Below are 13947 nucleotides of genomic sequence, written 5' to 3'. Positions count from 1 at the left end.
GGAGTCTATGAAAACTCAAATCAAAATTGTGAGACGATACTGACATCTGGTTCACAAACAGCCTAGCGACTACCATACAGTTTGGTCGATTCCAGATTAGCAGAGGATGAGGGCGTCACCAAACTTTACATTGCCATGGTTACAGCTTGAAACTGGTTCCTGTATATAAATGGACAAGTACCATGCTAAAACCAAAGCAGGCACGTTTTCTGTAACACTGGGTATATTTACAATGGACATCACTACAGACTAAGATACTAGTGGTTGTAAGGCAGCATCTCAAGCACCACATTTTTCAACTAAGACTGACTTTCTGGGAACAGACAGACCTGAAGCAGTAGCAATTGTAGGCCTGTTTGTATCGGAATGATTATTTGGCAATGCCTGGCACCAATCTTCCCTCCTGTAACAAAATTGAATACCAACTTCTCAGGTCTCTTCTGGTTACTTATATTGTTTACAAATTAAATAGTATATAGATGTAGTGGTGGAAGTAGTGAAGTAGTGGTGGAGATTCTCTCCTCATGAGTGAGACATGCTTTAATAAACAAATCATATTATTAGAGAAGGGTGCATGATGCCTAATTGGGTATAATCATAGTCATCAAGTCACAAAAAACACATTCAAGCCCTGACACAGAAATGGTGAGTATTTTATGCAGTCTGTGCTGGATATACTAAGGTTATTTTGCTGCTGGGTTGATGTGATGCAACAGCAAGTTAACCGATTCTCATGATAAGTACCATCAAAAACAACACACTGACACTTGGATACCAATAGAAATAAGTTAAGATCAAATTATGTGTTAACATATTCTCTGTTATATACATTCAGTCGCCCATCTTGTCTAGCCATTTCGATATAATTTTTGAAATAATATATATGCAAATTGACATGATTTAATTTTCAGTTTGAAAATAATTTTGCATTATCACATACTGACATGGGTATGATTGATTAGTAATTGCTTCTGAATCAGTGAATTGATTTTCTCACATTATAGCATAAAGTCTTTTTAAAGAAAAAAATGACCTCTATTATAAGCATATTACTCCCATGAAGACAGAGGGAGTGAAAATGACTCCCATTTTCAGGACCCTAGGGTAATCCCGTTCATATAAAACACATCCCCAGTTACCAAGTCTCTTATATAAAGCAGTTCTTTTTTATATATATCCTACTCCAACTGACAACCATGGCACAGTGTGTAAGTATTTTTCACCATAGAATGGAGACCTGCCACACTGGACAACGAAGAATAGGCTGTGGCATAAGGACCTGACTCTACTTCATACCCTCCAGACAACATACACTATCTGTAATACTCGGTGACATGACATACCGGTGAGCTAACTGCATATCTGAATCCTTACCTAAGTTGTGTACTATAACACAAACAATACCAACAGAGAAGTCATGTTTACACAGACAGTGATGCCAGGGTATGTGAACATTGTGATATATTACCCTGAAGAATTGAAGGCAGCTAATAATGTTGTCCATACATGAAGGCAAGGGGGGAACCACCTCAAGTCCCTTACACAGAAGGAACGGTTGTACACAATACTGTTAAAAGGATACCAGACTTTAAACTTGATGACTTCTTTCTCTTTTCGTTGGGTGACTGACAAAACGGTTGTTTCATAATATAACATACAATCATGTGTACAAATTTCAGTACAGACACTTCTGTGAAACATGATTCAATGTCTTGTCTATGTACATGGTGTAAAAATAATATAGTTATCATCCAGATTCTACAAGAAAATATCGATATAAAACAACAGTGTGTAAGAAGCCTCTGATTAACGGAGAACATTCTCACTTAAGAACAAAAACAGATAAAAATATCAACATTTCTTACCCATGTAAAAATGAAATTCTCCAACAACCATAAGAATGCAATGTTTCGATATCAAGCATGGTCATGGGTGCTGTGGTTTGCTGCTATATGAGTCGAGGTACCTTCAGATCTTCACCTCTTGGTGTTAAGGCTGTGACAGGGACAACTTGACTTACATGCTTATATTCAAACAATGATGCATTATTGACACGACAGCCGATGGAGGGAGACATGTCACAGTTCTTCATGGCCAGCATCTACCGGCTCCGGAATACGTAGACTGCGTCCTGGTTTGACTCTGAAGCTCTGCATCTCTGGATCAAATTCTATATCCGAGTCCTGACAACAAAGTAACAAAGTCAGTAAACTCATAACCTACAGTAATGACCACTGAAGATGATGGACATCTGGTGACCATAACCCTTAGTGTGGATATATTTGATTTATTATAGGAAGTGTCAGTAATCTTGGCATATTCAATTCAAGGTGATGAAACTAACACTAACCAGATGTGATGGGAATCTCTTTGTGCCTGAGACTCCAACACATGCCATGGTGAGATCGACACAGACTTGCTGTGACAGGTCGAGATAGGAGGCCATGTAGGTGCGGCTGTAATGGCTGACCAGGAGAGGCTCTAGGATGTCTTCATGTGTCTCTGGAAGTGAATGCAGGGGAAACACTCAACATTGTCTGCAGTAACCACATAACACAGCTGATGTATGTAACACTGGCATGATTAGACGTCAAAGAGGTAGTTAGTAGGTAAAGGAATATATCAACACATTCAACAGATGTAATTCTCAAGTGTGATATAACTTGTAACTTATAATGATAACTATAAATATTTACATGGGTCCAAGGTCAGGCTGTTAATCCTGATGTCCTTCTCCATGCCATAATATTGCAGGAATATTGCTGATGGTTTGCAAAGCTTCCTAGAATGATACACATTGATAAACTCCCACCTGTTAAAAATCTGCAGGCCTTTAAGAGATTGTCAGAAGACATTTCTGCCCCACTGAAGTGACTCTTGTCACAAACAGCTTCAATAGCCTCTGCAACTTGAATGTCCAGTGTGTCTGATTCGGATCGTACTTTCAGCAGTTTGTCCAAAGCTGTCAAACAAATTATCAAGGTGATAACATTCCTACTTCTGTTTCAGTGATAAAGTATACAGGGATAAAAATACTAATATATGGGGTATTTCGAAACCTGTATAGGTAAAGAAAAGAATCAACAGAATTTGCAGGGCAATCATTCTAGTAAAGTATGACCAATGTGGAGTTAGAATTTTTTTATGGACAAGTGTCATAAAATGTTTAAAAAAATGTATACAATTTTCACGATGTACTCAACAACCATGTTTCTGATAATTATACAGTTCATCTATCACAATATTATATGAAGAAGATGCATTACCTTTCACTGTGTATTCACACCCTACACAGTAAATTTCTGAAACAAAAGGTACAGAGTTGTAGTGGAACAAAAAATGACAAAACCATTTCCATGAATCTTAAAACCCAAGACCATGTTAAAATTCATGCTATATCATGAATATGTGTTGATGAATCACTGTCAAACAGTGAATGAATCAGTATCAAATAGTAACTGAGTACTCGTGATAGGTTGAGTATATCCTGGCCAAACAGAGGCACCCATCGCAGACACATACAGAGGTAAGTGAGTTGATCACGAAAAAACACATGATACATGTCAAAAGAGACAATTGCATCTGACATTATGTTTTCACTGATGCGTCAATTTGTGAATGTTCTTCAGGGACTGGGATAAAGAACTTTCACAATGGGCCATTTTCAGGATTATTAGCCATTTTCTGAATTTAGAAGGGGACACTGCCCTTGTATTAATAGTATACTTCAAAATTTTAATGGGCCATTTTTTATTCTAATGTGCAAAATGGCCCATGGCCCCTGCCTTTCCCAATCCCTGGTTCTTCATGTGACTACACACAAAGTTTGTGACTTTTGCTGGGATTTTTTAATGTTGCAACCCAATCAAACAACTTTTGAGCAACAATCATATGATAACATGGGCTACCCTTAGGAATATCCTATCCCTAAAAATCGCATATACATGTAATCTGTCTAGCATTTCACATATTTTCTCCGTCAACTTCGAAAGACAATGACTAATTGACTTTCAAATTGGAGGAATTCTCCTGTAAAAAGGTCTGTTAACACGAGCTTTTAGTACTCTTAGCCAGGGATGAGAGCTAGAAACTTATATACACACAAAGCATACACGATCATGTTCACTGAACCGAGACGACAGTCGCATTATTTTCATGTACCGATATCAATATGGACCCCCCTTATCGAATAATTGCAATATTACATCCGTGTGCACCTTTAGAAATGTCCTTTGGCATAGGCGTCTCTTTGGCACCATGCAAAATGCTTGGCACGCATACCCAAGCGAAGACAACCCAAACATAATTATAAATTGCCATTTTCATTCAATAGCTTGATTAGCAGGTTGAAGCGTCTCTTCGCCGGAAGTGTTGTCAGGTGCGCTAAGGGAGGTAACAGGATTGGTGGCAAGTCGCTAGAAATAATCTTGATGGAAACTATATTCGATTATGTCGTATTAGATTCTATATGATTTCGATTCTAAATTGTTACTCGTGTTGAGTTAAAAATACACGAATATTCAAACAGAAGAAAGAAATGTTTAACGTGAAATGATCGACATTCATTGTCTCGGCCCTTACACTTATACCTTGTCCAGATAAGAGATAAGCGTAATCCCTTTAGGTTAATATTCCTTTTGATACTCAATTCAACCTGAAATATTTTTGGAGACACTACAATAATCTGTCTGTCTATGAAATACTATTTTGATAATCATTCCCGTTATATCATACCATGAAATAAAAAAAACAACCCGTTGTTTCATATGACAACATATCTATTAATATCTGAGATCTATATCATTTATTCATTTCCCGATCACTAAATCGATTCTATATCTAAACAGACAACATTGTTATTTATATTGATACTAAATGTGTTATACATACCTACATACATACATACATACATACATACATACATACATACATACATACATACATACATACATACATACATACATACATACATACATACATACATACATACATACATACATACATACATACATACATACATAACATACATACATACATACATACCCAGCTAACAATTTCACGTTGTCGTGCAACGTCGTGTCATGACGTTACCAATCTACAACCTCCCCACAACGTTGTGAAGACGTTGTGTTTTAGCTGGGTAGGTAATCAATAGTAAAAGGATGCCAGACTAAAACCATCTGACCAGATCTACCCGTGAAGATCCTGCTCAGAATTGGTCTTCAGCACCCCATGATTATGACTGGCTTGTTTGATCGTGCGTGTCACCGTATCCCATTAGCGTATACCGATGCTCGTGTTGTTGATCACTGGATTGTCAGGTCCAGTGTCGATTATTAACAGACGGCTGTTATATAGTTAGATTGCTGAGAGCGGCGTTATGCAACAAACAAACAAACAAACAATCTGACAAGATCGACTGAAGCGGACATAAAATATCTACGTATATGTACGTAGAGCACAGAGTGCTTGGCATGCGCCTTCATTCCGAGCTGAACAACCACATGAAAACGCGAGGACATATGATATAGACATATGACAGAACACACTTCAAGAGAACTAAGCTGAAGCTTATCAGCAAGTTTAAATCAGGTCATTCAAACTCCACTCTATTTGTCCGCTAACACGGCTTTATCATCTTGATCACCTGGCAATAACTGACTAACTAAATTACAGAGACAATGTCTCAGTTTCCACAAGGAGCTAATTACAACGTCTAGACCTAGACTGGGCACCAGACCGTGCAGCGCAGGCCTCATAGAAAGTATATCTTAGATTACAAGTTACATTAAACGTTTGCGATATATTCCTGTTCTCCCCTGTCCCAACTTACTGTTTGGGGTAAGTGATAGCACGCCACGCCCACTCCCGGCCGAATATGTCACTTGAGATATGCCAGTTTGACTGACGGTATCAGAAACCAATCTGCCCCACCCTTGCAACAATAGAATGGCAGCCAGGATGGAAACCGATAGGAAGTAAATCAGCCCATGTTTTATACCCGATACCCACTGTCTCAGTGATCGGACTATAGGTCGAGCTCGAACACCCGGGGTGTCAACTCTGTATCTACATATACATCTAGTAGAGCTTTATGACCGTTCCGTCATCTCCACCATAGGACGTACACGTCAAGTAGACCCCGTGTAGGTATTTGCCAACTCTTGATACGTAACATTTATTGAACTCTAGATCTAGTTTATTGCTCAATTCAACGCGCATTATGATACTATTTACCCCACAGCATTGAGTCACATTCGTCAGCATTCGCCTATTTTCCTAACCTGTATTCTTCGGCTTGCGGTGACTGAAGTGGTTACTAATGCATTGTGTAAGTGTCGTCACTGATCTACTGCTGGTAACCTTACGGTATCCTCCCAGTTGTGAGAACTCCCAGTTGTGAAACACATTAATTAATGGTTCAGTGCACATAGGTGGTGCTTCCACATCCCTACAATGAAAGTGGGATCAGCCCAGCCCAGTACCCACAGGAGGTATAGTCCATTGATGAGTTGACTAATGACATAGATTATCAAAGATTATATTTACACAGAAGAAATAGTTCATTAAATATTTTATTTATTCAGAAGAGTATGTAATTATGATAGCACATTTTTATTGACTATTATGAAGTTTGCAAGTCATTTTGGTTTAAACATATTTTATTATTAATTATGAAAATGAATTGGGATTGGTTAACAAGCATTACTGCTTATGTTAACACTGCTCCCATGCAACATAAAATACGAAATGAAATGGAGGATGTGACGTCATCGATATTGACTATTGCATAAATATATTTTTAAGTACATATAAATATATACAGATTACATCAAATGCAACTATTCTCTAAGTAGTCATAATTAGAGAGTTACAGTTGTGTGTGTCTAACAAGCTATTATAGGGATGTAAATCAATCATGAGAAGGTTGCTGAGTTAATTTAAGTATTATCCTGAGAAAATTTGAAGCGTTGGGCCTTGATGATATAATCGTGGACGGATTCAACTATTTTCTGGTTTACACAAGGAGTAAATTCTTTGTTTCCGTTCAAAATGGTATCCAGGTTATTACGGGTAGTGTAAACCACATATTAATTCTTATGAAGTGAGAAAGTAGTGTAGGGCGTTTTCACTCTGATATCCACAAGAGCAACATGGACTGTCTATTAAATGTCTGTTATATACTCATGCCAATAATGGTTGTCACCCCCTTCAATTTTTTAAATTGGAGGGTGTGGGGTGTGGGGTGTGTGTGGGGTTGGGGTGGGGGGGGTGACAACCATTATTGGTATGAGTATACTTATCGGCGTTTGGGCGGCAGTGAACGATTTGACAAAAACAAGAGCCATAATTAAGGTCAATATAAATCTTGTTTTCGGTTTTTGTAATTAGGTTTTTAAATTCTTTGAGACTACATGACCCTTTGGAATTTGGTAGGGCATTCCATAAATTTATTGTGTCGGGTAAAAAGGTTTTGGCATAAGAGACCTACACAAAGTGTTTAATTTTTAAAGACATTTACCCGAGTATGTTAATCAATTTATCTTATAAAGTTTCATTAAGTTAACTCCACAAGATTCAGTTACATAGCAAATCAGTAATTATCTAGGGTTAATCCATTCTATCAAACAGGGAAGTATGGTGTGTTTTCTTTGTTAATTACCAACTATACTGTCTCATAACTGGGAGTCTCACAACTGGGAGTTCTCACAAATGGGAGTAGACCAAACTGACTGTTTAGCGCTTACCAGGCATCTAGGTGATTCTCAGGTTGCAGGTAGATACATAGTCAGTCTCAGGGCTCCTTTTCATTATATTGTATTTTTTTAACTAAGAGCTTTTTTCTGTAAAATATGTTCATTTCAGAGTCTAGTTGTTAGTCTAGTAGATACAGGTCGTCGGTACAGGTGATTCTTGGCCTTTTGGACAAAATATAGTAGTCATCTTTTACAAGTTATCCACCCCAAAGCATCCATAATACATGGCCTGTTACTAAATAAACCGTCACAGGGACACAAGCAATAAATACGGGGCCTACATTAGTACATAAATTTTAACGCAAATGTTATAGTCTGACAAGCAACGGCCAGGCAGCTACTAGTATTCCGATCTGCAAATCGCAGGCAACCAAGTCAAGTTTGGTTTTTTGCTGTCCCAGAATTCTCATGGGTGTTTAAGCCATATTATCCGTGATCATGACCTATCGTCACCAATACTAATCGACACATACACTCAGGCTCTATTCCGCACTGTTTTACGTGTTATAGTATCCATCATGTACGGGGTTATATCTAACAATGGAGTCCTCGATGCCAGAAGCGACAATGTTCCACGGGGGAACAAGCAATGACAACAGGGTCTACTTTGATCTGAAATGCGCATGGTTAGACAAGCAAGGAACCGACAGCGATTCTGATCCTTAAAGTGCAAAGTCAGACAAATAAGGGGTCGTCGTTGCATCCGAATCCTCATAGTATGGTAAGAAACGATATCCCTGATCTATAGTCAGCAATGCAAATACAGTAGTGGGTGTCTCTCCTGAACCGTACGCACCAAGGGGAGGCTACCGAGGCATCTGGGGACAAGTCTGTCTACTGTACTGACAATACCCATTGTCGTTGAGGACAGTCTATTGCCTGACTGCTGTTTTGCTCCTTGAGTCAACAGCTTACTGTGGTGGGGTCCTGTCAGGTAAACTCTACCTACCCTCTAGCAAACTGTAACATAAGAGAATGTTTACTGTAGATGCCTTCAGCAGATTTGTCTCTGATCACGGGGATTAATGGTCTTCACGCCGTAAAGAGAATCCGAAAAGCAAAGAAGCCTTAGATGGCGGGCAAGTTAATCGGTGTAAATGTGGACGGTGGGATTCGGCTTAAAGTCTGGAAGATTCATGTAGACTCGAGTTTGTACACAGAGCTAGGTCGTAGGTTGCTTGCATGGCTGTGTATCGCGCGTCGGAGACACCCACAGCGGCGACATGAGACGCCTGCAGCACGCCCGTGTGGTCATCTGCCGCCAGTGTGCCGCTTCCGTCACTTCCACCCCCTCTAACATGACTGTCTCCGCACGCAGGGCACGTCCGAAAAACACCACAAGACCATCGGGAGTTGGTGCCTATAGAAATACAACCTACGTATACAAACATCTCTTCACAAGGTGCGAAAATAACGATATTTTCAGTGTCCTTATGCCTGTGGTCTGCGGTGTCACCAGTACACTTGTCTAGTATGCCTCTTAAGTAAATCATCTGGCACCCCGAGCTGTGTACATAACGTGAGCAGGGGACGCGTGTTGTCGGATGTAGCAATGTGTATTCCTCACACCATGGCTTAAAGCCGACAAAGGGTCATATTTAAAAGACAGAACACAATGCGTCTTGTTTGTTGTGTTGATCAGGTCAAACATGGCCGCCATTCACTTTGTCCGATGCCCCAAAATCTGTTATTACTTAACCCCATAAGTCTAGCAATACCATAACAGAAGCCCGAAGAACTGGCACGGCAATATGTGCCACAACAGGGAATCAAACGCGGGATACGTGCATGGTTGGCAAACACACTAACCATTAGCCTGCCTCTAAGCGGCGATATGTTGCATGGGATGCTATTACGCATATCTGTTGTTTTACCGGAAGTTGACGAGTATGAGCCATATTACCAGCAACTGCAACAAATCAGCTCGCGTGTTTCTCTGACGTAGGTGTAAGAGGCCTGAGTCCCACTATCTCCATGTCCGCCCCTCATGTAGCGCCAATATTAGCAACATAAATAACTAAAGAGAAATTAGGCATTATAGGCGAATTAAATGTTACAAACCCAGCATCATTATCGAGATACCGACTTGAGTTTTCCTCCAGACTAGACGTATCGCCTTCGTAAACCGTGATCGTATATATGTTGGACCGGATATACGGCATAGACCAATACGAGTTTCTTATCTTTAGATTGTGTTTGTTAGAAGACCGGGGAACAAAAGCCTCCAGTGAATATCTGTGTTTATATGGGTCTGTCTACACTCACTCACTGCCTGTTAAGGTCGATGGTTATCACGGTTGTTGGCATAGTCTTCTTCCCTGTATCTGCCCTAGTCTACTATCCTGTCTACGACCCCGTCTACGATCCTGTTCATATTCTACATTCTCTTCGAGTGACACATTTGCTGCACTCTAGTCTTATTGTACCGGTGTTCATATTCTACACTCTCGTCTATTGAAACAGGTATCTCATGCTACTTTCTCGTCTTCTGATGGAGCTACACTTTCGTCTTCTGATGGAGCTACACCCTCGTCTAATGGAGCTACACTCTCGTCTACTAATGGAACTTCCCTCTCGTCTACTGATAGAACCACACTCTCGTCTACTGATGGAACTTCCCTCTCGTATGCTGATGGAGCTACACCCTCGTCTAATGGAGCCACGCTCTCGTCTACTAATGGAGCTACTCTCGTGTACTGACGGAGCTACACTCTCGTCTTCTAATTGAGCTACGCTCTCGTCTACTGATGGATGTACGCTCTCGTCTTCTGATGGAGCCACACGCTTCGTCTACTGATTGAGCCATACTCTCGTCTACTAATGGATCTACACTCTCATGTAGTGATGGAGCTGCGCTCTCGTCTTCTAATTGAGCTACGCTCTCGTTTACTGATGGATCTACACTCGTCTACTGATGGAGCTACGCTCTCATCTACTGATGGAGCTACGTCTTCACTCGCCTCGTTTACTGATGGATCTACACTCGTCTACTGATGGAGCTACTCTCATCTACTGATGGAGCTACACTCTCGTCTAATGGAGACACACTCTCATCTACTGATTGAGCTACGCTCTCGTCTAATGGAGACACACTCTCATCTACTGATGGAGCTACTCTCCCATCTACAAATGGAGCAATACTCTCGTCTACTGATGGAGCTACTCTCATGTCTACTGACGGATCTACACCCTCGTCTACTGGTGAAACTACACTAATAGAGTTACACTCTCGACTACTGATAGAGCTACGCTCTCGTCAACTGATGCATCTACAATATCGTCTACTGATGGAGCTACACTCTCGTCTACTAATGGAGCTGCACTCTCGTCTACTGGTGAAACTACTCTATCATCTACTGATGGAGCTACTCTCCTGTTACTGATGGAGACACACTCTCATCTACTACTCGAGCTACACTCTCGTGTACTGATGGAGCTGTAATCTCGTCTTCTAATTGAGCTACGCTCTCGTCTACTGATGGAGCTACACGTTCCGACTGCTGATGGAGCCACACGCTCCGTCTACTGATGGAGCTACTCCCCCGTTTACAGATGGAGTTACGCTCTCGTCTACTGGTGAAACTACGCTCTCATCTACTGATGGAGCTACACCCTCGTCTACTGATGGATCTACTCTCGTCTACTGATGGAGCTACATTTTCGTCTACTGATGGATCTACACTCGTCTACTGATGGAGCTACACTCTCGTCTACTGATGGAGCTACACTCTTGTCTACTGGTGAAACTACACTCTCGTCTACTGACGGATCTATACTTTCGTCTACTGATGGAGCTACACACTCGTCTACTGATGGATCTACACTCGTCTACTGATGGAGCTACACTCTCGTCTACTGATGGATCTATACTTTCGTCTACTGATGGAGCTACACCCTCGTCTACTGATGGAGCTACACTCTCGTCTACTGATGGATCTACGCTCGTATACTGTTGGATCTACACGCTCGTATACTGATGGAGCTACACTCTCGTCTACTGATGGATCTTCATTCGTCTACTGATGGATCTACACTCTCGTCTACTGATGGATCTACATTCGTCTACTGATGGATCTACACTCTCGTCTACTGATGGAGCTACACTCTCGCGTACTGTTGGAGCTACACTCTCGTCTACTGATGGATCTACGCTCTCGTCTACTGATGGATCTACACTGGTCTACTGATGGAGCTACGCTCTCTCGTCTACTGATGATCTTCATTCGTCTACTGATGGATCTACTTTCGTCTACTGATGGAGCTACACTCTCGTCTACTGATGGAGCTACACCTCTCTACTGTCCCACTGATGGAACTACACTCGTCTACTGATGGACTACGCCGTCTACCGATGCCTCGTCTACTGATGGAGTCTACTGGATGGCTACACTCGTCTACTGATGGGCTACATCTACACTCGTCTACTGATGAGCTACTCTCGTCTACTGATGGAACTACACCCGTCTAACTCGAAACTACACTAATAGAGCTACACCCTCGACTACACTCGTCTACCTGATACACATGGAGCCAACCCTCCTCCTTACCTAATAACCACCAGCTATACCTCGTCTACTAATGGAGCTACTCTCGTCTACTGATGGATTTACATCTGCCCTCGTCTAATGGCGAAACTATCACCACCCTACAACCCTCCTGTTACCACGCTACACACCACCCGACTACCTGATAGACGCTACACCACTCGTCAACTGATACACACCACGCTCTATCACCACCCGTACAACCCTCCTGTTACACACCCGGCTCTACCACCACCAGTACAACCCTCCTGTTACATACCACGCTCTCTCACCACCCGTAAAACCCACCTGCTACACTACGCTCTAACACCACCAGTACAACCCTCCTGTTACACACTACGCTCTATCACCATCTCTACCACGCCTTCACCACCCCACCTGTACAACCCTCCTGTTACTGTTACCACTACAACCTCCTCCTGTTACACCTCTATCACCACCCGTACAAACCACCCACCCCTGCTACACTACGCTCTAACACCACCAGTACAAACCCTGTTACACTACGCTCTAACACCACCCGTACAACCCTCCTGTTACACACCACGCTCTAACACCACCCGTACAACCCCCTCCTGTTACACTGTTACATACCACGCTCTATCACCTCTAACACCACCGTACAACCCTCCTGTTACATCACCCTGTACAACCCTCCTGTTACACACCTCATCACCACCCGTACAACCCTCCTGTTACACACTACGCTCTATCACCACCCGTACAACCCTCCTGTTACACACACTACGCTCTATCACCACCCGTACAACCCTCCTGTTGTGTACAACCCTCCTGTTACACCGCGCTCTATCACCACCCGTACAACCCTCCTGTTACACACCCGGCTCTACCACCACCAGTACAACCCTCCTGTTACACACCGCGCTCTATCACCACCCGTACAACCCTCCTGTTACACACCCGGCTCTACCACCACCAGTACAACCCTCCTGTTACACACCGCGCTCTATCACCAACGGTACAACCCTCCTGTTATACACTACGCTATATCACCAACGGTACAACCCTCCTGTTACACACTACGCTCTATCACCACCCGTACAACCCTCCTGTTACACACCACGCTCTATCACCACCCGTACAACCCTCCTGTTACACACCACGCTCTACCACCACCCGTACAACCCTCCTGTTACACACCACGCTCTACCACAACCCGTACAACCCCCTGTTACACACCACGCTCTAACACCACCCGTACAACCCTCCTGTTACACACCACGCTCTACCATCACCCGTACAACCCTCCTGTTACACACCACGCTCTACCATCACCCGTACAACACTCCTCTTAGACACCACGCGCTACCATAACCCGTACAACCCTTCTGTTACTCACCATGCTCTACCACCACCCGTACAACCCTCCTGTTACACACCGCGCTCTACCACTACCCGTACAACCGTCCCTTATACACCACGCTCTACCACCACCCGTACAACCCTCCTGTTACACACCACGCTCTATCACCACCCGTACAACCCTTCTGTTACACACCATGCTCTACCACCACCCGTACAACACTCCTGTTACACACCATGCTCTACCACCACCCGTACAACCCTCCTGTTACACGCCGCGCTCTATCACCACCCTTACAGCCGTCGTGCACGCTATCCCATTA

At 42.5% G+C, this 13947-nt stretch overlaps 1 protein-coding gene across 1 annotated transcript; it reads right to left on the bottom strand.

The window, feature by feature from the left end:
* Positions 1–366: 366 nt before the first annotated feature.
* Positions 367–4372, bottom strand: LOC124290239. Its single transcript, XM_046726953.1, has 5 exons — positions 4218–4372; positions 3267–3302; positions 2813–2962; positions 2351–2502; positions 367–2183 (listed from the first exon to the last, which is right to left on the bottom strand). The coding sequence occupies exons 1-5, from the start codon at positions 4324–4326 to the stop codon at positions 2079–2081; spliced, it is 552 nt and encodes a 183-aa protein (XP_046582909.1). The 5' UTR covers positions 4327–4372; the 3' UTR covers positions 367–2078.
* Positions 4373–13947: the final 9575 nt, after the last annotated feature.

The sequence above is a fragment of the Haliotis rubra genome, unplaced genomic scaffold (genome assembly GCF_003918875.1).
Source record: "Haliotis rubra isolate DU_JTF1 unplaced genomic scaffold, ASM391887v1 Scf46, whole genome shotgun sequence".
NCBI lineage: Eukaryota > Metazoa > Mollusca > Gastropoda > Lepetellida > Haliotidae > Haliotis > Haliotis rubra.
This window is presented reverse-complemented; position numbering and strand designations above follow the sequence as displayed.

Excerpts from the sequence above, each read along its gene's own strand:
- LOC124290239 (XM_046726953.1), bottom strand. The coding sequence starts at position 4,326 with ATGAAAATGGCAATTTATAATTATGTTTGGGTTGTCTTCGCTTGGGTA. Across the intron at positions 3,303-4,217 it reads GCCAAAGGACATTTCTAAAG|AAATTTACTGTGTAGGGTGT; the intron begins GTGCACACGGAT and ends CTTTTGTTTCAG. Across the intron at positions 2,963-3,266 it reads GTGTGAATACACAGTGAAAG|CTTTGGACAAACTGCTGAAA; the intron begins GTAATGCATCTT and ends TTTGTTTGACAG.